Here is a 25798-nt window from a genome sequence, read left to right on the forward strand (position 1 = left end):
AAAAATCTTTCCAGACCTTTCATGGCTCTTGTGGACACCCCAGTGAAGGCTCCCATCCTTCATAACAGCCTTCCTGACAAACCAGATAGTTCTGAACACTCTAGCAAAAGGTATCACCCACATGTCTGTCACAAACACGAAAATAGGCAGGTGACAGGAAACTGTAGAAAATCATCTGGCCTGGCCTCGAGAAGATGAATTTTTTTCCTTTAAGCAGATAGAGTGCTAGATGAATCTTTTTTTCTTTTTTCTTTTGTCAGTTGGGGGGCTTGTACGTGGGACTTGGGTGCTGTTCCTGAGCTCTTTTTGCTCAAGTTTTCTGGTGGTTGACTGAAGATAAAAGAGCCCCATCAACTTTCCTGGTTGAGGTGGCTTTGTACTGCAATCCTCAGATCTCAGCCTCCTGAGTAGCTAGAATTATAGACTTGAACCACCGGCATTGAAAGAGAAATTTCTAAGGCAGTCGACGAAGACATGTATTTATTTTAAAGATGCCCAAAAAAGGATGGTCTTCACACCCGTAAGATTCTATTCTGAGGATATATGTCACACAGTAATTGCAGCATGTCTTTTTGGTTTTGGGTCCTGGCCCATTCATTTGCTGGGTCAGAAGCAAGTGCTTACCATGTCCCATCTTCTAAAACATTCAGATAAACAGTAAGCAAACGTTCTCTTTCCTTTAGCCTTTTCTCATACTTTTTGAATACTTTCCTGATTTCCTAGCAATATTCTAAGAATTTTATTTAAAGTGTGAAAACTCTCATAAGATTTAGTACTATTCTAAATGTTAAATTCATGCACAACAAAACAAAAGGAATAATTTCCAAATCACTGGTACAAAATGCATGAGGAACTTTCCTTCTTGCTGCTGCTTGTGCGTTCAGACTGAGGGACTGAGACGGACCTGGGGTGAGGCGACCGCCGTCACCTTTCTTGCTGCAGACCTGTGTGTGCTCCCTCTGCTCAGCAGCACTTACCTAACCCCTCCCCGTGGGTAAGCACTGTGCTCCGTGTACAGCACCTCTCCAAGTGCAGGTGAAGAGAAGAGGTTCCTGAAGGGGCTCACAGGGATCTGAGACAGCCAGGACACCCCAAGGCCAGCACACCGACCTGACCTCCAGCATGCTGACCTCTGAGCTGCTCTTCCTCATAGTCCTGCACTGCTGCTTGATACAATTATACTATGTCCTATGATCCCATTTTCTAAGTTTTCCTTTGAAGATTATCCTTTCTTAAACTCTAATAGAAGCTGTTTTTTTTTTTTTTTTTTTGTCGGTCATGGGGCTTGAACTCCGGGCCTGGGCGCTGTCCCTCAGCTCTTCAGCTCAAGGCGAGCGCTCTACCACTTGAGCTACAGCGCCACTTCCGGTTTTTCTGGTGGTTTATTGGAGATAGGAGTCTCACGGTCTCTCCTGCCCGGGCTGGCTTTGAACCTCGATCCTCAGATCTCAGCATCCTGAGTAGCTAGGATTACAGGCGTGAGCCACCAGCACCTGGCTAGAAGCTGTTTTTAAACTCTCATAAGTAATAAGATTCATGACCATGAAAGAAAGTATATATGAAGAAACAATTTACATATGAGAAAATGGACTTGATCAATCTCCGTTTCATTATCTCCAATTAAGAAAAATTTGCTATTTTGCCAGGCATTTTTTGCCAGTGATTCATGCCTATAGCTATCTACTCAGGAGTCTGAAATCTAAGAATTGAAATTTGAAGCCAGCCAAGGCAGACAAAATTAACCAACAAAGAGCCAGAACTGAAGGTGTGGTTCAAGTAGGAGATCATCAGCCATGAAAAAGCCGAACCAGAGCATAAAGACCTGACTAAATTTAAGCCCCAGTACCAGCACCAAAAAGAAAACAAAAATCTAGTATTAAGCCTTCTGAGGCCAAAGAATTTTATACAAATATATGCAATCTTGTTACCTGCCGGAGCTGAAAAACCCCTCCTGTTGGGACATCCTTTGCAAGAGTCACTTCTACAGGACAGTATTCGCCATTCTCATTCTGCTCCAAAATCTGAACCCAGAATTCCAGCTTCCTGGTGACTTCACTCCACCTAGGAAATAGTTGCAGTTCTTAGGAGGTCATACATTTCCGTTACTACAGGCAGCTTAGGATCCTCTGCATGAGACTTAGCCATGATGATAACCTCTAAACACAGTACTGGAGTAGAATTGTCAGTAGTCAATTAGAACCATGCAAGCATACACTGACACACACCATGACAAACCAACTTTCTGCCTTTTTGCTACTATTGTTTTTTGTGGGGAGAAAACTGGGAATTGAAAACTACAGCCTTGCTCTACTACTGAGCTACCCAGCTAGCCCATCATGCCTCTATTCTGTTCTGAAACATAGAATAACAAATCTATTTCAACTTGATTGCTCGATAACTGGAACGTTCTGATCAGATGTACAAAAGCAAGTGCCAAGATTATCTTCTCATAGATAAAAACAGTGCCATATGGGTCAGTGATTTGACGAGTATATTTTCTCAGGTCAGTAAAAGAATGGAGAAAAAAAATCTTGCTTTCTAATTTAGGATTTGCTAAAACTTTCTAGATGCAAAAAGAGAAAATCTGGTCTCATCTATAATTAGATGAAAGAAAAAACATCTTCTATTTCTGTCATTCCCTTTTAACTCTTCCAAGTCAATAAGCAAGCCTACCTGCTCCCATCAGTGATGCCTCTCCAATGAGGTGAGCTAGCAACACAAACACAAGCACTACCAGAGACCCTCATCCACTTCTATGGCCAATTAGTTTGACATAAGTCACAGTGATAAGTCGCCATTCTCAAGAAGTTTCACTGTTTCTTTGTTCATAGTCCTGGGGACGGAATGCAGGCAGAACCTTGTGCTTGTAAGTGCTTTAACATTCAAGTCACAGTCAGGGTGTTATTGCTTCTTCTTAAATAGCTACACACTTTCTTCTACCACTCTTCCAAGTTCACTTCTCTAAGAAAGTTCTGCTAGAAGTTAACACCTGGAGCTTGACAGTTACTCAAGAAATGGCATACACCTGTATAAATGGCAATGTTTATTCTCTAGTAACTTCTTGAAATTGTCAATAGAACCTTTGATGGATGTCTACCATTCACCTGTCCCGGAGACTTCGTGTTTTTGCTTGAATGATTCCTAAATCCCACAGAGCTGGGTTTTTCCGGGGATCAGTCATCTTATGCCCATACACTTCAATTGCCAACGCTCCTTCGGAAAGATGCTCAATGAAGTCTTCAGTGATGTTCACAGAAAACTCCTGAAACACAGCAGCAAAGACTTGTTGGTAATCATATGCTTGCTTTTGCCTATTTTTGTCAGTCCCTTTTAACTCTAAATTATGGGTTTAATCCTATCAGGAAGGAAAGAAACAGAAAACATCTTCATTATAGAACAGAACTGTCATCTAACACCAATAATGGGTACCCAGACAGACTTTAAAAACAATTGTAACCCTAAATTTTTTAAACTTCACTTTTGGAGTCTGGTATATACGGCCAGTACTGTATTCTACTTTCTTAGCAATGTTCTGGAGTTACTTTTTAAAGTAACAGTATTAAGCATTGCAATAACTATCAGGTCTTTTTTTTTTTTTTTTTTTGGGGGGGGGGTCCGGTCATGGGGCCTGAACTCTGGGCCTGGGCGCTGTCCCTCAGCTCTTCAGCTCAAGGCTAGCGCTCTACCACTTGAGCCACAGCGCCACTTCCGGTTTTTTTCTTTTTGCTTATGTGGTGCTGAGGAATCAAACCCAGGGCCTCATGCATGCAAGGCAAGCACTCTACCACTGAGCCAGCTTCCCAGTCCCTATCAGGTCTTGATATGAGAGTTTCTACATGTAATAAGGTAGCAATATGTTGCAAAAAATGTTTTTTCTATTTGTTATTAAGTTAACAATCTTTAATAATGAGACTGGAAATAATGATCATTAGTGACAAAAAAAAATGACTAAATTTTAAGAACTATTCCCAGTCCTCATAAAACAGCATTATGCAATTGGGATTTTATTCTGAAACACTCTTAAATAAAGTCACAGAATTTCTCATTGGATAGCATCTCCTCCACCTTCTCTGTCTATCTTTGATGCACTGAAGATGTAGGTGTGTTTTAAATGGGGTAGGGGAAAAAAACCTTGTTCTTGAAAAAGAGCTAGATCAAGTATAGCATGGTAGCACAAAAGATTCTGGAACCTGCTAGGCCAGGCTCTGCTGCTGAGTAGCCACAGGGCAAGCAAATAATTTGGCCAAAGAGACCTGTGTGAATGGTTTCTTTAGTCGAAAAAGTTCTGCAATTCAGTATCACCAGTAGGACTTGAGGAAGAATGAGATGTCAGGCAGAACATGTGCACTCAATAACATGTCTTGTCTGTTAGCTTCATTCTCACTAGCCCTTTCCTACAACAGTTTCTCCAGCTACCTCACAGAAAACATGGATGCCACGTGGAGAAGAGTTCAAACAAATGTACATACACACTTGCAATTCTTTTTTAAACCAAATTTTGAAGTTTTAATCTTGGACACATTAAATGCATTGACACTTGGACCTTTTACTCCATCCAAGAAATATATTGGTACAAAATTATTCAGAAAAACAAGGTTTCCTTTTAGTTTTGTTTACACATGAGTTAGTAAGCAAACTCACACTGCAATGGTCAAAAACAACCATGCACTGAGGCTCCTTGCTGGCGGGAGAGGAAGAGGTATCCACTTCGGGGGCAACTATCACCGGCTCCTGCTGATCCCAGAAGTCGTATTTGCAAAACACAAAGTGGGACAGATGCTGCGGCAACCCTGTGGCTTGGAGGATTTTCACCTGCAGGGAAAAGAAGACTCTGTTTAGTTTAACTGCCGAGTCCAAGGCTCTGACTATGTCTACTGGGGGATAAATATAACTGCTGGCCAATTCTGGTTATATCCCACTCTCTCCGGGACTATGTTTCCATATAAGAAATGGTAACCATGATTGTTGTACCTACTGAGAGAGGGCGAGGTGATGAACATCTAAATTCTAGTTTCTTAGAACATATTAAGAACATATCATCATCATCGATTCAAAAGGAAATAGTTCCCAAACACCAACACCACTGGGTGGCATACATGTGGCAGACCATGGATGTGGCAAGAACGAAGTTATTAACTACAACAAATGAACAAAATCAAAGTATGCGCCAACAAAACAACAAATAGTAAAGAGCAAAACATTTTATTAAAATATAAATAAGAACAAGTTTCTCAAGTAGAAACGCCACTCACTATGGTGGTATTTTTTTTTCCTGAAACTTTAAGAATATGTTATCTGAAGATCTAGGGGAAAGAGCAGGAAGATGGTGATGTTTACCACCTAGTGCAGACATTTACAACTGCCTCCAGACAGATGTAGGGGAGACAGATATTTGAAGGAAGCATGCTGTGGAGAAGAGGACTGGCTGCTGCGTGCAACTGTAAGCATGGCTAGACTCCTGCTGAACCAGACCCAGCACCCAGAATCAATGTGACTGCCTGCATAGATTTTAAAGCAGACAAACACTCTCCACGTTTCTTTTTTTTTGTGGGGGTGGGGGAGTCTGGTCGTGGGGCCTGAACTCTGGGCCTGGGCGCTGTCCCTCAGCTCTTCGGCCACAGTGCCACTTCCGGCTTTTTCCTTTTTGCTTATGTGGTGCTGAGGAATTGAACCCATGGCCTCAGGCATGCAAGGCAAGCACTCTACCACTGAACCACCTTCCCAGCCCCTCCATGTTTCTTCTGGCAGCAGCATCCACTCAAGCTTCTGCAGTAAGCTGTGACAGTCTGAAACTCCTCCAACTATGCAGAATGGTCCTAAATCCTAAAATCACTTAAAGTTAAATTCTGAAGTTGTGATTGGCTATGTCATTTTTCATACAACTGAGTATTAATCATAAATTAAATTCTTTGTCTGACCATGATGTATAATTCACTCCATGTCTAATAAATAAATTTAGTGTAAAATAAAGTTGAATATGTGGCCTAAGTTCACATACTTCAGCAACCACAAGAGCAATCCTGCCATTTCAGGAAGTATTACTAAGGACACAGAAAATCATACAAAGCAGATTTTTCTCTACCCCAGGCATCCGGTGGATTGGCAACAAATAGGAACTCCATTCTAAATCATTTTTCCCTGTGATGTCAACGAAGTTGAAACACCAACACAAAATTTCCCCAGAGAGAAAGACAGGTTAGACATCAAACTGAGTAGTAAATATTCTGCAACTGATTCCTCATGGAACATTTCAAATAATTTTTGCATTAAGGGTTTTAAATGCTTATAACAATTCTTTAAGATGAAGCAGTGGGAATATGATGTTATGTGGGAAGATTCTGGAGTCAGAGCTAAGCAGAATCTCTGCCATTACTTCATCATTTATCTGAGGCTTAGCTTTCTTCTAAGAGGAGAGGAACATTACCAACCTCACCCATGAAGGAATGAGAGCAGGCCCAGGCACTGAGTAGATGGTCAATGCACATTTATCTGGGAACTATTTTTTCCTGTAAGAATTAATCTAGGCTTTAAGGTTGAAATTAATAAGGATAAACATGTTGACCTTCCTCTACAAGCAACTTCTGAGGAATTATATTGCTAGGAATGAAGAGTATTAGGAATGAGGAATATCTAGCTAGATACCTATACTATGTATCAGTTTGGGGATGGATGTGTACATGTGTGTGTGCAAATATTAAAATCACCACAAGGTGTCAGTAGCACTGACTACAATCTGCAATTGCTCCACACAGAAGAGTAAAAGGATGACAGCAGACCCCTGGGGCTTTGAAATACACTAATTTCACTTAATGTCACTTTAGATATTAATGTGTGTGCTCTCTTTAATTATGCAAACATCCATCCTGGTGGTTCTTATGGACAATGATGGCGTGATTCTCTCCAGGCTGCGGGGTCTTCCCACCAGTACCTAATTGTCAGGCAGTGTGTTTGTCCTTGTCCTTCTTATATAATAGTCTACTGCATAATAGAACACAAACTCTAAAAAGTACTTTCCACTCAAAGGATTGGAGGTTCCTTGGAGATGGCTGAATCCAGGTGTACAGACTAAAACCAGAAGATTCATCATACCCAAGAGCTGACATAGTCTGTGAAAGCCAAGGTTATGCCAAGGAAAAAGGGATTGCCACCAGCCAAAGATAGGACCATCAGAGCCTCAATAAAGGGAACTAATACAACAGGTCAAAATACAAACACGTTTCAACCTAAGAATTTAAGGTGATATTTAGACGGAAAAAAAAAAAAAAAACCCTGAAGACCAGGAGGCAGAGGCCAGCGTACGACTCTGAGTAAAAGTTCAAGGCCCTATTTGAAAATAAACTAAACCGGGGCTGGGAAGGTGGCTCAGCGGTAGAGCGCTTGCCTTGCATGACTGAGGCCCTGGGTTCGATTCCTCAGCACCACATAAGCAAAAAGAAAAAAGCCGGAAGTGGCGCTGTGGCTCAAGTGGTAGAGCGCTGGCCTTGAGCTGAAGAGCTGAGGGACAGCATCCAGGCCCAGAGTTCAGGCCCCATGACCAGACCCAAAAACAAAAAAAGAAAAAAAAAAAGAAAATAAACTAAACCAAAAATGGCAGGGGGCTTGGATCCAGTAATGGTACACATATCTAGCAAGCACAGGCTGAGTTCAAACGCCAGTAACATGACCAAAAAAGGAAAGAAAAAAATAACTTAAAAAAATCAGTTCAATTAATTCCTATAGGAAAAAATAGCCTTCAGATGGAATTCAGTTACACCATCCTTATATCTAACACCAACTCATATCTAACACATCTTAACACACTGACCAAGGATAATCAGCAGAATCCAGACAATAAGAGACTACAGGGCAACGACCCAGTTTCTACAACAAAAACATTTCAGAGCAACTGAGCACTGAAGAGAAAGACACAGAGTTAGGGTCTGGAAATGGAAGGAACTTAAGTATGATATCAAATTAACTGCATATTTTATGACATTAAGAAATTAGGTGAGTCGGGCACCGGTGGCTCATGCCTGTAATCTAACTACAGGAGGCTGAGATCTGAGGATCATGGCTCAAAGTCAGCTTGGGCAGCAAAGTCCTTGAGACTCTCCAATTAACCACCAGAAAAACAGAAATGGGGCTGTGGCTCAAGTGGAAGAGTGCTAACTTTGAGCTAAAGATCTCAGGGACAGTGCCCAGGCCCAGAGTTCAAGCCCCATGCCGACAAAAGAAAAGAAAAGAAAGTGAAAAAAAAAAGAAAAGAAAAGAAAAGAAGGAAAGAAGGAAGGAAGGAAGGGAAGAAAGGAAGAAAGAAAGAAATTAGGTGACTTTTGATGAGGATATTATGGTTGTGCTGGTCTTTAATTACCCTCTGTCTTGGAGACACATACTAAACTACTTACAGATAAACTAAGCCATCTGGATGGCTTCCAGCTAACCTTAGGGAAGGAGGCTGCATAGTGACCAAGTCGAGTACAACACAAGGGTGAACAGGGATCAACTTTACTTTTCTTACTTTTTCCATGTGTTATCTTCCATTAAAAAGAAAGTTAAAAGCTGGATATGGTGGCTTACACTAGTAACACAAGCTACTCAGAAGGAAGAGATCAAGACTGTCGTTCAAGACCAGCCTAGGCAAAAAGATCCCATCTCAAGAGAAAAATGCTATATGTGCCTGTCATCCAGCCATGACAAGAAGCATAAATAGGAGGATCATGGTCCAGGGCAGTCCTGGCATAAACAAGACTTGATCTCAAATACACCCAAAGCAAAAAGAGCTGAAGGAATGACTCGAGAGGTAGCACCCTAGGTCTACTGTAGTGCAAGGCCCCGAGTTCAAAACCTGTACAGAAAAAGAAAAAAAAAAGTTGAGCTACTTCCACATAGTTTAAAAGCCCACATTACCTTAGATACATTCCTTTTTTTCCACAGTGGAACAGAACCCTTGAATATGATTTTACTATAATGACAAAAGTTGGTCCTTTGACACTGCACTACTAGTCCATCATGAAAAATGGAAGTCATCAAGCTTGTCTCCATCTGTAATACTCACATAACCTCAAAAGAAAGTGCTAAAATCAAGTACAAATCAATGAAGGTAAACCTGAAGTGACTGAACCCTAAAGGTCTTCTGAGTTTATGCAGAGACCTGCCAGACGTAGCCTAATTTAAATGTGTTAGCCTCCCCTGTGTTGATGCAAGTGTTTAACTTAATCCTCTCCTCACCAACTTCAATTCTAGAAATATTTACTGAGGAAGTGGACTAATTAGGATGAGTTACAAATTAAGAGTTACATATAGGCTGGGAGCTAGTGACTATACCTACAATTCTCACTATTCAGGAGGCTAAGATCTAAGGATCGCAGTTTGAAGTCAGCCCTGGCAGAAAAGTCTGAAAGACTCTATCTGTAATTAACCAGCAAAAATCAGGACTTGAGGCATGACTTAAGTGATGTACTTGCAGGAGCAGAAAAGGCCAAGTGTGAGAGAGAGGCCCTGGGCTCAAGCCCCAATACAAAAACAAAACAAAGACGTGGATCTAGGCTTCCTTCACTACCCTTTTTTGAGGGGAAGAAGGCATTACTAGGGCTTGAACTCAGAACCTTGTGATCACAAGGTAGGTTGCTAAGCCACACCCATAGACCTTTTTGCTTTATTTTTCATATGTGGTCTTGAGTTTATAGCCAGACCATTCTGGACCATGATCCTCATATTTATGCTTCCTACAGAGCTGGAATGTCAGAGGTGTGCCACTATGTCCAACTTATTGCTTCAGATGGGTATAATGAACTTTTTTGGTACAAGCTGAGCTCTAAAGGCCTTCTAAGTAGCTAGGATTCCAGACATGCACCACTATGCCCTGCCTTTAAACAGAGTCATCTCCTCTTGATCTCTTGTCATTAAAGACCTTCTCGGGAACAAATTCCTGTAAGGATTCTGTACTAACGGCAGTGCTGGCCAGCCCATAAGGGGTGTCTGGGACACAGCAGAGCACTTGTCCCTCAGCTGATGCAGAAAGCAGGAGCTCTACCCATGCCGAGTGTGGCAGGCACCAGGAATGAACAGGCCACCAGGAATGGCACCTGCAGGCTCAGCCTGGGTCTCATTTTCCCAGAAATCTCTACCATCTCTCTTCTGTGTGTCAGGACACAGGGCTCCTGCCCTGTGAGACTGTTCGGCTTACATCACATGGAGGCTTCTGCCCATATGTATAGGCCTCCAAGCCCTCCTGCAGCCGCACAGCATTAGCCACTGGAAAGCAAGAACCTAGCTCTCCTCATCTTTGCATTCTGGTATCTGACACATGTCTGATCAGGACGTTCAACATGTATGTCTTAAATGGTTCACATGGAAAATGAGACAGAACAGCACACTGGAGAATGTGGTGTGCTGGAACAGCATATCCAAATTTCTGGGTGCAGAAAGGCAGAGAAACTGCAGAGCGACCACACCAGCAGCTGAGGGACAGGCCCAGTGAGTGGTAGACTCCACCTTTATCAAGGCTCAGAAGTGCTGTGAGAGGAGGAGCTGGGAAACCTGGGCTTCTCCACACCACAGTGCAGATAAACTCAGGCTCTATGTCAGAACCGAAAGGTCCAGAGAAAAGAGGAAACCTGTTCAAAGTCTCACTGAAAGTGTTACAAGTGCAGAACTAGTACTTTCAACTTTTGTAAAAGAAGATACATTATCTAAACACCCATGGTCCTCACAAACGGCCCCACTCGGACTTACCATGCAAACCAGCCTGTTCTCCTGGGCCTCCTTCTCGAAGCCAAACTCTGTAGCATCATCCCCTCCTGCAATCCTCTCGGCAATGGCTCCGCTGAGCCGCATCACCTCCACGTGCAGCCGGCCTGCCACCTGCAGCGATAAGGCAAAGCAGATGCAGGATTCTGGGGCTGGGCCCATCTCCTGCGAGGACCTCTCCACAAATCTGAAACAAGCTCTCAGATTATCAGTATGTGAGAATTCTGAAGGCTAGTTTCCAACAGTTGTTCTGCACTCAAAGTACTGAGCACTGTGGAAACATGGCATTCCTACACACATATAGTGTTTGTGTGACTAAATAGCAGCACTAGATCTCATCACCCTCCCCTTCTCCCTGCAGGAAGTGAGGCACAAAGAAGAAGCCAACCTCTCCCTTCTGGTTGACGATGGGAACAGCATACTGTAGCTTCACATCATAGAAAAGGGATTCTAGGAAGACATTGGCCACCCCGATGAGACTGTGGTTCTCCTGCTCATCATAGAACGGGTCAGCACGCTTCAAGTAGGACCGGATTACCTGAAAGGTATTTCGAACATAATTTTTTTTAAAAATCATACAAAATAAGTGCATTCAACATACTTTTTGAAGCATTCTAATTTATAAATTATTATAAATGTTTATCACTGTAACTTAACTTTTTTCTTTTTTCGATTTCTTTTTTTGCCGGTCGTGGGGCCTGAACTCTGGGCCTGGGCACTGTCCCTGGAAACTTCAGCTCAAGGCAAGCACTCTACCACTTGAGCCACAGTGCCACTTCCAGGTTTTTCTGCTAATGTGGTGCTGGGGAATCGAACCCAGAGCCTCATGCATGCAAGGCAAGCACTCTACCACTGAGCTACCTTCCCAGCCCTATCTTAACTCTTTTTTTCAATGAAATAAAATTCTTGTTCAAGTACAGCACTGTATTTGCACACACGCAATGGTGGGCAGTATCCTTCACCTAAGACAGGGTAATCCCAAAAGCAGGTTATTATTTTCCTCTCTTTTATGTGAAAACCTTACCACAAATATAGAGAAATAGCTGGGTGCCAGTGGCTCACACCTATAATCCTAGCTATACTCGGAAGGCTGAGATCTAAAGCTCATAGTTCAAAGCTAGGAAAGTCCATGAGACACATATCCAATAAACCACCCAAAAACTGGAAGTGGCTCTATGGCTCTATGGAGAGTGCTAGCCTTGAGCAAAAGAGATCAGAGACAGTGCCCAGGCCCTGAGTTCAAGCCCCATGACTCAAAAATACACATTGATCCACTAGAAAAAGAAGTTGGTGTACTAAACCTCTTTTAATTTTTTCAGGGAAGAAACCTATACATTCCATTTGTCACTATCTAATCATTAGACATACTCGCTCAGATCACAAGTGACATTTGAGGGGAGAGCAGCTGGCTTCTTTGTATTTATTTTTGCTACTATTTTATTTCCAGGTTGAAACAGACAGAAGAAAATTTCAAAAATTTTCAGCAAAAATGCAGTCTAAAAAGAAAATGTCATTTTTCTTGATCACTGGAAAAATAAAATTTTTACAAAACAAAACGTTAAGGAAGAGCTCATGTGAAGAGAGGGCCAGCAGTATTAAAAGTATGTGCACATATTGCTATTTCAAAGACGTACAAGTAGACGTCTGACCTAATGGAAAACCTACCAACTGAGAAGCAAGTACCAGTACAGCAAGCGGCACCTGCTTTAGGACCAACACTTCCACAAGAATAGAAATGCCAAATTAGAAAACATGAAGGGGTGACATTGTCCAAAAACAAATGTTCACAAAAAAATTAAAAAGCTAGAAAACATAAGCATATATTGTAAGTTTATCCTTTGCAAGGTTCCATGCACAGGGAAATGGGAAAGGAGATGATAGAGCTTGGTTCCATGGTTAAGAGAATTCTAGAGCAGCGGCAGCAGCAGAAAAGGATACTCACAAACAGACACCAGACAGAAAAAAGATTTGTGCTGGAAATCCAGAGAAGAGAGGTGAAGAGAAGAAAAAAGAAGAGACCAAGCCAGGAACCAGTGGCTCCTAGCTCCTATAATCCTAGCTACTGAGGAAGCTGAGATCCAAGGATCGCAAGAAAGTCAGTGAGACTCTCGTCTCCAGTTAACCATCGGAAAAGAGGAAATGGAGCTTTGGTTCAAAGTGATAGAGCACTAACTAGCCTTGATCACAAAGAAGCTCAGGGTCAGCATAAGGCCCTTAGTTTAAGCCCCACAACGGAGAAAGAAAGAAAGGAAAAGAAAGAAAGAGAGAGAGAAAGGAAGAAAGGAAGAGAGAAAGGAAGGAAGAGAGAAAAAAAGGAAGGAAGAGAGAAAGAATGAGAGAAAGAAAGAGAAAGACAGATTATTAAACTTAGTATTAAGCAACTTAGAATATGAAGATAATTTTTACAGGGCTGGGAAGGTGGCTCAGTGGTAGAGCGCTTGCCTTGCACTCATGAGGCCCTGGGTTCGATTCCTCAGCACCACATAAGCAAAAAGAAAAAAGCCGGAAGTGGCGCTGTGGCTCAAGTGGTAGAGCACTAGCCTTGAGCTGAAGAGCTGAGGAACAGCGCCCAGGCCCAGAGTTCAGGCCCCACTACTGGACCCAAAAAAAAAAAAAAAAAGATAATTTTTACAGTAGAGATAGGAAAACAACAGTGGAAAAATGAAGAGACAAGCAGTTTCACCCAGGCTAAGTCTAGGACTACCAGCTAAGCCACTTTGCTTCAGGAACTTACGTGGGAGTCCTCTTCGCATTCCTTCCAGTCCTGATAAAGGTCTCTCATGTCCAGGAGCCGGTTTTCCAGTTTTTCCAAAGACCAGATTTGTTTTCCTTTTCCTTTTCTTCTCACCTGGATCGCAGGTTCACTGAGAAGAGAGCCTCGCTGCAAAGATAGCAGACAATGGCCACTCATCAGAGATGCCGACAGCAGACAACAGTGTGACACCCCGGCCACCCATCAGAGATGGCCACAGTGAGCCTGAGCGTGAGTATCACAGCTGTCAGGCATGGCTTGTTACAGGAACAGGACTGCCACAGGGCATCCCAAAGCTCTGACAGCCTCTACTGGGTCTTCCATGCAATCAAACTTCAGATTTCAATATAAACTTAGGTGTCCATGGAAATTTACACTTTGACTGTAGTTGGAGAGAAATTTAAATTTAAGACCTGACACTAATAGAAATAAAAATGCTCTATTCACATCATCATCCGGCCACAGAACATCAGTGGGCTGAAAGAGCGGTGCATTGTGCAAGGCAAGGGATGTCTGCTGAGAAGACCATTCCACTTTCAAAAGTGAGTCTTTCATTTTATGAATGGATAATATGCCAATGCTTAAAGGAGTAAATTTGTAAGATAGGCACTAAGAAATTCCCAAAACAGTAAGCTATGAGAAGTGTACCATTTCCCCATTTGGGAATAAAATATGATTATCAGCTTCCAAGTATATTCGGATTTATTATAATAGCCCATTACTAGGTAAGAGCTAGTAGTTGTATAACACCATAAAATTATTCCCGTTTGAATAAATTTATGTCATTTTTTTTAAACCAAGGACTATGGATTGAAACCTCTGAAACTGTGACCTAATAGAGTTCTTCCTGCTTAAGTTCTCTGTAACAATTATTTTGTGATAGTCATCGCCAGCCAAATCTGATGAACACACAAGGGAAGGGAGGAGAGGGCAGGGCAAGCGGGCACTGCCTCATCGATGGTGAGGGGCGGCATCTCACCTTCCTGTTGGCATCCAGGCTGGAGGCTGGGATCTGGAGGGTAACTTTATATTCCGTTCTTTTATCCAGCTCCTCTGCAATGTAACTTGCTTCTCTCACCAACAGATTGGCCTTCACGATTTGCTCCCTCAGCCTCAGCAAGCTGTTACTCAGTGTTGCTTCTCTGTAAATAAATGATGATAGTAACGATAACAATAATAAAAGGAAGGAGGGTGGAGCTGGAGAGATAACGTGAAGAGCATAATGTCAGGAAACTATACTGAGCCTAGCTTAGGACGGTCTTTTGCATACAGGGAGCCAATGACTGACATTGACCATGCACATACTTTTTTCCGGGTAACATCCCAAGCACCAGATCACCTTGTGTAGCTAGCTGGCCACAGGCAGAGGAAATGCTTCAGAAACCTGATGGTATATGCATCATAGAGATCTTCATAAACTTGAGACTTTGACTCAGCAAGTCTGCAGTGGAGATTCAGAAGCTCTAGATCTCTATCAGCCTCCAGTTGATAAGGAAACTGCCTGACTGCCTCACAGAGGATAGCGACCTACCCCAGTCTGTAATCAAGGAACTTAGCATTTTGGTGTGGTGCTAATTAGCCCGTAGGTTTGATAAACCTACAATCTGCATCTCATTAGCACCATGCTTTTCCTACCTGAGCTGATCAGTCCACACAACCAACCTCATGTTTTTCTTTTTAAAGGCATTTACCCAGACATCTGAATCTCAAGTGTAATGTAATAATAAAGTATAAAAGGCAAATAAGCTGAAAAGGAGCAACACCTAATGTAAAGAAAGCTGTACTTACTGACAGTTTCCATGATCAACACCACAACAGCAATTCTGGGCTGAAACACTCTTGAAATGTAATGGTTTTGCAAGTAACATCCAAGTGTTGCATTGGCAACCTTTCCCAGAGGGAGCAGGTGGGAGCATGACCCCAACCCCCACGCCACCTACCTCTCCTCGGCCCACTGTCTCAAACGCTGCTGGGCACTGGGTGAGTGGAACGAGAGCCTGTCCATGCGGCAGTTCTGCTTCTCAGGGGACAGCCTTCTCCGGAGCTGCTCCAGCTCGTGCTCGTACATAAGCCGCTGGCGCTCCAGCGCAGACCGCTTCTCTTCTTCATGCTGTTGTTCGAGGCTGTTCAATACTGACTGCATGGGATCTAAACACGTTTATACAAACAAAAAGTTCAGTGTACTTCACGTGTTGTTCTGTATGACTGTACTGTCAGCTAATTACCACAACCAAAACCTTTTAAGACAATCTGTAACAAACATAGCTGTGTGTAACGTAGTGTACTACATTAATCTATACTATAGTAATCTATTCTCAATTAGATATTCCATAGCAGTCATCCATATAGAAAAACTAGGTCTAAATAGCAGCTAAGACATGGAGATATATTACAATAGTAGGAATAAGCTAGAGGTAGTGAAGATTCACATCTCCAAACTTCTACCAATGAAAACAAGGTTTACCAGGTATCACAATAAATCTAACCATATATCAAAAGCAAAGAGAAGGCAAGTTTTTATAAATATAAGACAAAGAATGGAGCTCTACAATCAGCAACATAGAGACTTTCTTGTGAACACTTAAAAGGTATGGAAAACACTGTGAGCACTGCCCACCTCAGGAGATCCTACAGTGCAGCAGACCTGCTCACCATTATTTCCCAGGGCCTTCATGGTCACCTCCATCTGCGCATACTCGAAGTTGAAGTTGATCTCACTGGACACCTCACTGGAGGAGTCCCCGTCTGCATCCAGTTGCTCAGAGCTGTTATCATTCTTCACGGAGGCGTCTTGCTCCTCACCTTCTCGTTCTTTCTTTTTCTTCTTAGGCAAATTGAGTCTTGATGTTGGGCGGGGGGTGGAGAATGGTAATTTTTACAAATCAAGATAGGCACTTATTCATTCCATTCTATAAATGCTGCAATTTTTTTAAATCTCTAGGGTATATCCCATAAGAACAAGGTAATTGCTGCTTTCAAGAACTTTATATTCTAGTAACAGAAAGAAAATATTCACCTTGTACAAATACTACAATAGAGAGAAGAGCCAGATCACGTGACCTTACAAGGTAGGTGGGTTAGGGAAGGTGAGGCCCACTTCAGAGAAGGATAAAGAAAGCTATGACTGTAGGGAACTGTCTGCGATGAGGCCTATGGACTCACCAGAAAGTAGGGCAGAGGAAAGTGGGGAAGATGTGAGAACAGAAGGCCCACAGTCTCTGGAGAAATTATGAGTACAACGGCAACATACACAAAGCTTGTAAAGAACAAGCTGAATAGGAGAGGTGGAAAGAGCAACTTGGCCCAAACTATAAAAATTTTGAAAATTAAGCTAAGCAATTTATGCTTTAGTTTGGGAAAGGAAAAACTGAAAAGCATTATCCAATTTTTTTTAACCCATCCACCCTTTGTTCAGAAAGGAGAGTATCAAGGGGCCCACAGTCGGTCTGCAGCTGAAGGACGCTGGCCACAGACAGGAAGACCAGGATTTCAACTTTGTAGAATCCAGCCAGCTTGTCCAACACAACTCTGCTTGGGAAACACTGTATGTGGCCTGTTCTCAGCCTCCTAGAAGCTATCAGGCAAATTCAAGCAAGGTGGAAGATTGCTAGAGGCAACAGAAGAGTCAGAAGGCTTCAGCACGCTCCTTCCTTTTCGACCAGTAAGCTGAATGTTTCTTCTATGGCTGGAGCAGCACAGCTACCTCTAGACCGTGGGACAACACCCAGACAACAGGAAGATTGCTGCCCTGACATTTCTGAGAGGCTCCACAATATCAGCTGCCACTTCCCTTCAGATCACGGAAATAAGAGGTCTAACCATTAAACTATCTCTGGCAAGTATGCTTCACTGCTGAAAATATCCCTGAGGAAAATATCAACCTGATTTTATGGCTAAGAAACTGTGTCCTAATACCAAAACAACCAACTTCCACTGGGAAATAGAAAAAAAAATGTAGGGAAGGTAGCTCAGTGGTAGAGTGCTTGCCTTGCATGCATGAGGCCCTGGGTTCGATTCCTCAGTACCACATACACAGAAAAAGCTGGAAGTGGCGCTGTGGCTCTCTAGTGGTAGAGTGTTAGCCTTGAGCAAAAGACGCTCAGGGACAGAGTCTAGGCCCTGAGTTCAAGCCCCAGGACTGGCAAAAAACAAAACAAAACAGAAAAAAATGCAAATAAACTGTATTTTTTGGCAATGTACTGTTCCTATATCCTCAGGTCCAGATGTATGTAAACAAACCTATAACACACACATAACAGATATATTTTTATACATAAACACACAGAAAATAATGTCTATAACATTAAGGAATTAAGGTTACACGTATAAGGTACCTTTCTACTTTAGAGCATAATTTTCGACAGCATTTCCCCACTAAGGGCTATGAGCATGGTGATACCTGAAGAAGTGGTTGTTTCCCCATAATATCCTGTCCCCGTGGTGCAGCTGGATTGGACTGGAGACAGAAGACCCATTTACAAACGTTCTGTGGGGAGAAGAGGTCAGCCATGAACAGCAATCATCCTACCCTCTGCTGTTATTTTCCAAAGCTAGTTAGTGGAGAATACAAAATAACCAACTCCCCAAAATAAAACCTATCCTTGGTAAATTTTAGTATTTTTGCTGATTTTTCTCAGTGCTAATGGTGCTAAGGATAACATTATCATTCTCTGTATTTCAAAGTTTTAAACACTCTCTAGTTTACTTAACAGGCTTATTTGATTCAGTGTTAGAGATCAATACCCTCTATTTTTAATTTTCTAAACTTTGAGGAAAGGGAGGGTGGAGCAGAGGGATGAGAATATTCAAAGAGGTAACACTGACCCAGGCGCACTGTATTCGTAACTGGTTTGTTGAATAGCAATTCATTTGTACAACTACGTAAATTAAAAAAAAAGAAAATCTATGAGATTGGAGTCCACCTATTTCAGTAGTGAACCTTGTGAATTTTTCAGTTATAAATTAGTATTGCCTATGATGATTAATATCACATCGATTCCATAGAATTTTATACATTTTGAGAGCATACTTTTGAGACTTTTTTTTTTTGGGGGGGGGGGGGGTCCGGTCATGGGACCTGAACTCTGGGCCTGGGCACTGTCCCTCAGCTCTTCAGCTCAAGGCTAGCGCTCTACTACTTGAGCCACAGCGCCACTTCCGGCTTTTTTTCTTTTTGCTTATGTGGTGCTGGGGAATCGAACCCAGGGCCTCAGGCATGCAAGGCAAGTGCTCTACCACTAAGCCACCTTCCCAGCCCTACTTTTGAGATTTACATCCTATATTGACATAAATGGATGTCATGAGTTTCCAGAGCATTAAATGAGTCTATCTGCTATTGTTTATAAATGAGAAATCTCAGTGAATGCACTAACTTGAATGCTACCATCCAATAACATAACTGTATTTCCTAACTGTTGAGAAAGTAGTAAGTGATAAAAGGGTTGAGCCACCAATAGCTGTGTAAATATGATCACATAAAGTACTTATCAAAATGAACTCCAAGAATTGGAAATGAGGTTGTTTATTGTACTGTTTGCAGTTGCTGTTTTTTTGTTTATTCCCCTTTGGCCCCTTTTTGATTTTGTACCCTTTGTCTTGTATATACGTTTATCTGATTTGTGGAGGGGAAAAGGAAGCACAGAAATGGTGCTTCCAATGGTGAACCAATTCAGCAGTGATACTCATCAGACACTGTGTTGGAAATGAACTATACAACATAGGGGGAAGGTGGATCGGGAAGGGGAATACTGGGAGAAAATGAGGAAGGAGATGACACTGTCTAAAAAGAAATGTACTCATTACCTGACTTATGTTAACTGTAACCCTTCTATATAGCACCTTTACAATTAAAAAAAAAAAAAAGGGGGTTGAGCAACACAGGAAAACAAGTATGTTCCCTTTCATCCTGAGATGAAATCCAAGGAAGAGTTTCTTGAGTAGGAATTTATATAGGAGTGGGTGTGGGTTTATGTGTTATTTCTCTATTTTCAGATATATGAACAGTTGCGTTAAATTATCTATTTTTCTGTAGGAATATGAATGAGTCTGTACTTCCATATTGCCTCCCCAAAATTATTAGAGTTATAATATTCAATGCAGATCCTATGAAAATAGAAAAACTGAGGGGAGAAGTTGGGTTGGGAGGCATAGGAGAAAACATTGAAGAATGATATTGACCAAGATGAACTGTACTTATAATTGGATCTGTTGCATGGTAAACCCTTTGTACAACTACTTTTTAAAAATCTCTGAAGAGCTCAGGGACAGCGCCCAGGCCCAGAATTCAAGCCCCACAACCGACAAAAAACATATAAACATATGGTGGGCAGAACATAGGTAGGGCATAAGACTTTGTGTGTATTCAAATAGATTAAAAATAATGACAACCTAAAGCCGTATAAGGTTTATGACTTTACAGATTTTGAAGAACCTCAGTTACCATATGCCAGGCCGCTCAACAGATTTTGCAGAGGAAGTAGATTCTAGAGGATGGAGAGGAATGGGAACATTACACGTATATAAAGGAGTAAACAGGTAACCCTGGCAGTCAATCATTAAAACACTAGCAGAACACACTAAAATAAAACAAGCATGTTCCATCTAGATGGATAAAAACAGCCACCAGCCAGCTAGATTCCAGACCATAGCAAGAGATGCCAGTAATAAGAAAAGAGACCTACATGTAATTCTCCCCTAACTTCCTGTAGCACAAAACAATGTTCAGCTCCTATCAACATAGAATAATTGTATTGGACTGCTTACTTAGAAAATAGACTTTAGCAGCAAAACTTCACCATCAAGGAGCGAATCTCTAAGTACAGGAAATAAACAGAAAATAATGGTGTCACATACTGGTATTCAGGACTACCAGCATGTACTTTCTCCTGTTGAAAAAATCATTTACTAAGGTACAGGATGTCAAGTAAAAATACCTTAACCTGACATCAAAGACCCTTCCTTCCTCTGTACCCATCTGGTCCCACTTCTAATAAACTCTCAACTCCTGCAAAAATAATGGTTTATTTTCGGTACACTAAAAATTATTAATGCCTATCCTAATCAAGGTTCATATCAATCCCTGGAATAATTTTTATTACTTCATCCAGGAATAATGTTCCTATTCCTCTCCACCCTCTAGAATCTTCCTCACAGAGCAAGCCTACCTCCTCTGCAAAATCTGTTCAGTGGCCTGGCATACAGTAACAGTTTCTTCAAAATCTGTAAAGTCATAAAGCAACTTTATATGGCTTTAGGTTGTCATTATCTTTAATCTATTTGAATACACACAAAATCTTATGCCCTACCTATGTTCTACCCACCATATGTTTATATGTTTTTTGTTGGATATGTTTATGTGTTTTTTGTCGGTTGTGGGTCTTGCTTGAACTCTGGGCCTGAGTGCTGTCCCTGAGCTCTTCAGCTCAAGGCTAGCACTCTACCGCTTTGAGGCACAGGGCCACTTCCGGTTTTCTGGTGGTTAATTGGAGATAAGAGTCTTATGGACTTTGTTTTGCTGTACAGACTGACTTTAAACCAGGATCCTCAGATCTTAGCCTCATGAGTAGCTAGGATTACAGGCATGAGCCACTGGGGCTCATACTGTTTTTGAACAGTAAAAATAATTGATCTCTAGACTTCTGTAATCTCCTCAATGTATGAGTTCAAAAAATAGCTATAAGAAAAGAGCTCCTATAACTAGATTTTAGGGTTGAACACACAGCTTTTCCAACACGATGAATTTAAGAAAAGCACATACGTACCCACAGAAGTTAAGTTGTAAGTTTTTTCTAAAGAGCATGAATGAAGTAACAGTTCTCAATCTGCAACCTGCATGGGGTCCCTATGATCAAACTACCCTCTTGGTAGTGCTAACACTTCAAGCTTGGCCTTTTCCCACTGCGCTGACATTTGTACAGGCCATGAGCAAACAGCCACCTCTGTAGATTTAGGCAGAGGTAACATGGCTTCCAGTCACCAATACTCACTACCTCTCATGACTGAAGAAGTAAAATGTCTTACTTGAGAATGGTTTTGATGACGAAGCTATGACTTTTTTTTTTTTTTTTTTTTTTGGTCTGGGCCTGGGCACTCTTCAGTTCAAGGCGAGCACTCTACATAACTTGAGCCACAGTGCCACTTCTAGTTTTCTAGTGGCTTACTGGAGATAAGAGTCTCACAAACTTTCCTGCCCTGGCTGACTTTGAACTGCGATCCTCAGATCTCAGCCTCCTGAGTAGCTAGGATTATAGGCGTGAGCCACGGGCACCCAGCGAGGTTCTGACTTTCATTCATGCCATGCACTCCTGACTAAAGAAGAAAAATGTCTCACTTGAGAGTGTTCTTGATGAAAAAGTTATGACTTGCATTCAATGTTGGCCTTGGGCACACATTTTTAATATGTAGCTGACAAGAAGTGTACAACAAGCACCAGTGCTGTATAACAGAGAACAATGGCTGTCTTGACACAAACAGACCAGTAATCCAGACTCTCACTCTGGGCAATGACAAGAAACACTACAAAGACAACTGGTAGCAGATGCCAGTGATAAAACTCAACCTTTTAATGAAAAACCTAGACTTTTACAAGATTTCTGTCAGTCCTGCAACCAAAGGCAAGCAGGCCCCTGCTCAAAGATGAACACACTGGATTTACCACATGTACTCAGGGAACAGCTTGGGGATAATCAGGGGTCTCAGAAAGATGGCACTGAAATGATTTACTATAAGATTTGGGTGTTGACTTGGAGAGAGCCTAGAATGTGGAGTTCCCTGTACAAGGACTTCATTAGAAGGTGTGAGATTAGACCAGGGAGCTCCCCAAAGTAGGCCATGACAGAACTTAACCCCAAAGGTCAAAGAGGAGTTAGCAGGCAGAAGGACCAGCCAACGCAGAGGAAGGAGCTTTCTCTCCAAGCAGAGGAGAGCCTTCCAGCTGTACAGTAAGTAGAACAATCGCAGAGTGTTGGTAGGGTTCTAGTCAAGACCTGGTGAGGCCCTGGGTGTGGGTGTAAAGAGAAGGCATCGGTGTGAAAGAAGCTAAAACTGACTATCAAGGGCTTGGTATTGCATTGGATGTCTCAGGCGAAATTAAAATTAAAAGCAAGTGAAGGCCGAATGTCCTTTAGTACCATCTACCACTAGTGTATTTTCTTCCTCCTAAAAATGACTAACAGTAACACTAATACAAGCACATTACCTGGTGTTCTTCTGAGGAGTCAGCATAACCTGACCTTCTGTCGTGATGTCTATAATACAGTGTTCAGGAAGAATTCCCATTCCACACAGCTGGATATCTTGGGAATTTGCTGACCCTATCAAAGTATGTTCCTAAGAAAGAATCAGATTTACTCATGAATATTGTATTCTCACATGTACACAAACTAAAATTACCTACACTGCACCTTCATTGGTCCTTAGCTAACAGAATCTGGAAAGCAAAATGGAGTCCTGGCTTTCTCTGAAATTCATTCTACAAGTTTTATTTCCTTATAAGGAAAAACATGATGTTCAATATATTATTCAAGCCTTTAATGTCTATAACTATCATTTCTTCGTGGGGCTTGAACTCTGGGCTTGGGCACTATCCCTGCACTCTTCAGCTCGAAGCGAGCGCTCTACCTCTTAAGCCACAGCACCACTTCCAGTTTTCTAGTGGTTAATTGGAAAAAGAGTCTCACAGACTTTTCTGCCTTGGCGGGCTTTGAACCGTGATCCTCACGTCTCAGCCTCCTCAGTAGCCAAGATTATAGGCGTGAGCCACCCAGCTACAACTATAATTTCTATCCACATCTATATCCTTCATTTTCCATCAAAGTCTTGATTCCAAATATTTTATCTGATCCTACCAACAAATATAATCCGAAAAGTAGTTACTTAGATTTGACAATACTTACCCGGTCTCAATCAAAACAGATCAACTACAAAGACAGAAGCTTTCCAAAGATAAGAGTCTGAAAAGACTAAAATTATGAGTCTTGTGGTAGCTCAGAACTTGTAACATTTTAGGTAATAAGTGTTTTGTAGATGCTACCCTTCCGCCCACCAATCATCTCTAAGCTCCACTTTCTTTCTTTTTGATGGTAACAAGATTTGAACTTAGAAAGTCAAACTCATTTGGGCTTGCTTGCTAGGCGACTAGATACTCAAGAGGCTGAGAACTGAGGATCTCAATTCAAAGCATGCTCAAGCAGGAAAGTCCAATTAACCTCCCCCACACCAACCCCCACAAAAAACCAGATATGGAGCTATGGCTCAAATTGTAGAGCATCAATCTTGAGCAAACAAGCTCAAGGGAGAGCATCCTTTGCCCTGAGTTCAAGCCTCAGTAACACTAAGTAAACAAACAGCCTAAAGAAATAAGGGCTAGAGAGACATGGCTCAAGCAGTAAAGCAACTGCTTTACTGTGTTCAAACCCCAGTACCATCAAAACAACAACAAAGAACAGTGAGGACTATTCTTAGTTCCTGAGCCTTAGGAAACCAGGAAGGAGGCCGGATGTGCCTGAAGGAAGACTCTGACCAAACCTGACTCAGCCATGCTTTCAATCAAGTCTCTATCACCAAAGAGGAACTCGATTTTACTTCCATCCTTCCCACCTCTACTACCTCACCCAGCTCCAAAGGCCATTCATCTCTGCCTTCCTATCCTACTAGACAAAACCCATAAAGACATTTCAGAGTGAGCCACAACCAAAGCAGAACTCCTGTTCTCAACTCCCTCTGGCCCAAGAAAAGTCCATTTCCCTCATTAATAATAATGGAACTACCATGATCTCTCAGGCCAACTAAGACTCTAGAACTGCACGGCCAGTGCCCTAGTTCCTCACCAGGAGCACATACTTGCCAGGTGTGACCTGCACGTGCCACCCCTTTCCCTTGATTCTATCACTAACAGGAAGGTGGAGTTTCCAGAAGAAATAGGCCCAAGGCTACCTACAGAGAAGGAAAACATCCTCTGGGCCAATTCTGTTTATAATCTCCCTGCTCCCAAGAACAACCCTAGGGCTGAGCATTAACTGTGCCTCAGGGATCTTTTCTGTCCTGGGTTGGGGTGATGGAGAAGAGCTTTACCTTAGCCCTAGCTTTACCCTTGGGTTTGAGTGTGGAGCCAACTGTTCCACCCCCACTGTTGGATTCATCCCTCGGCTTTGGCTCTGTTTCTTCCACCTGAAAGGCTGTCTTCATTTATGCACACAGTATCGTCCAGCATCTAGTTCTTTTCTGTACACTTGCTAGGGGGGAACTCTTACCACTTTAGTCCTAGTTATTCCTGAGATAGTGTCTCCTTTTTTGCCTGACCCAGTCTGGACTGTGATCCTATTTATGTGCTTCCCACCACAGCTGGGATGACAGGAATGTACCACTGTTTCATGTTGACATGGGGATTTCAAAACCATTTTGTCGGGGCTGGCTGGCCTGGAACAACAGCAGTTCTCTAGAGCTCAGCTTCCTAAGGAGCAAGGATCTCTGGCGCCCAACTCCCAACATCTTCTGACTTCATCTTCCACAGGTAGGTCTCCCTCTTACCACACAGTAATTTCTTCCATCTCTAAATCCTGATTACAATGAACTCAGTAAACACTGTGATTTGCTATTTCACAAACATGATTTCCTTCCCTCTCTGCTTATGTGGCCAGCATTGGGTATAGGACTTTGCAACTGGCTCCAACCAGCACAATACACAATACATAGTGGGTGTTAAATATCTGCTGACAGAATGGATTACAAACCCGCAGGGGCAGAAGACACTGACAGGCAAAGGTCTAATACAAATTTTAGAAGAAAACTTTCGTTTTCAACAAATACACTGAGTTATACACAGAAGCCTTAGAGACACAAGAAATAGACAAAGTTCTAGTTATAGTATTCACATTGTAAGTAACAACTTAAAAATCTCTCATTTGGGGTTATAACCTATTGTGATTCAGATGGTGATACATTGGGAGCACAAATACTGGATTCAAAAAGCTCAGTTCTGCCAAAGTCACACTGTTTAAGTCAATGGGCTCTTTATATTATGTTCTAAGCACTGTAATAAAAACAGAGATGAGGAAAAGGAGAAATTTCTCACAAATTTTCTAGCAGGGCCTGGTGGTACATTCCTGCAGTCCCAACACTCAGGAGACTGAGGCAGTATTATTTCAAGTTCCAGGCCAGCCTGGGCTACATAAACAGACCCTGTCTAAACCAAGATTACCTGATTCTGGAAGAATGAGAGAGCTATACAACTTGCATTAAGAACTCAGAGATGTTCATTTGCTAAAGTCATTATATCTGAGGTCAGAGGTCTCACATTTGAACTAACCTAAGAAGGGAGAA

The 25798-nt window shown here is 42.1% G+C and overlaps 1 protein-coding gene across 1 annotated transcript in view; it reads right to left on the reverse strand.

Moving 5' to 3' along the window:
- Window positions 1–25798, reverse strand: part of Kif13b (kinesin family member 13B) — a 139616-nt gene that overhangs the window by 44119 nt on the left and 69699 nt on the right. Inside the window, exons 14-24 of the mRNA XM_042699859.1 lie at window positions 22677–22807; window positions 17880–17966; window positions 16133–16320; window positions 15421–15628; window positions 14460–14622; window positions 13463–13609; window positions 11117–11266; window positions 10714–10842; window positions 4642–4812; window positions 3105–3262; window positions 1929–2061 (exon numbers count right to left, since the gene is read on the reverse strand). Coding sequence (XP_042555793.1) covers window positions 1929–2061; window positions 3105–3262; window positions 4642–4812; window positions 10714–10842; window positions 11117–11266; window positions 13463–13609; window positions 14460–14622; window positions 15421–15628; window positions 16133–16320; window positions 17880–17966; window positions 22677–22807 — 1665 coding nt within the window. The remainder of the gene's footprint in view (window positions 1–1928; window positions 2062–3104; window positions 3263–4641; window positions 4813–10713; window positions 10843–11116; window positions 11267–13462; window positions 13610–14459; window positions 14623–15420; window positions 15629–16132; window positions 16321–17879; window positions 17967–22676; window positions 22808–25798) is intronic.

The sequence above is a fragment of the Dipodomys spectabilis genome, unplaced genomic scaffold (genome assembly GCF_019054845.1).
Source record: "Dipodomys spectabilis isolate Male_0828 unplaced genomic scaffold, ASM1905484v1 ptg000263l, whole genome shotgun sequence".
Taxonomy (NCBI): Eukaryota; Metazoa; Chordata; class Mammalia; order Rodentia; family Heteromyidae; genus Dipodomys; species Dipodomys spectabilis.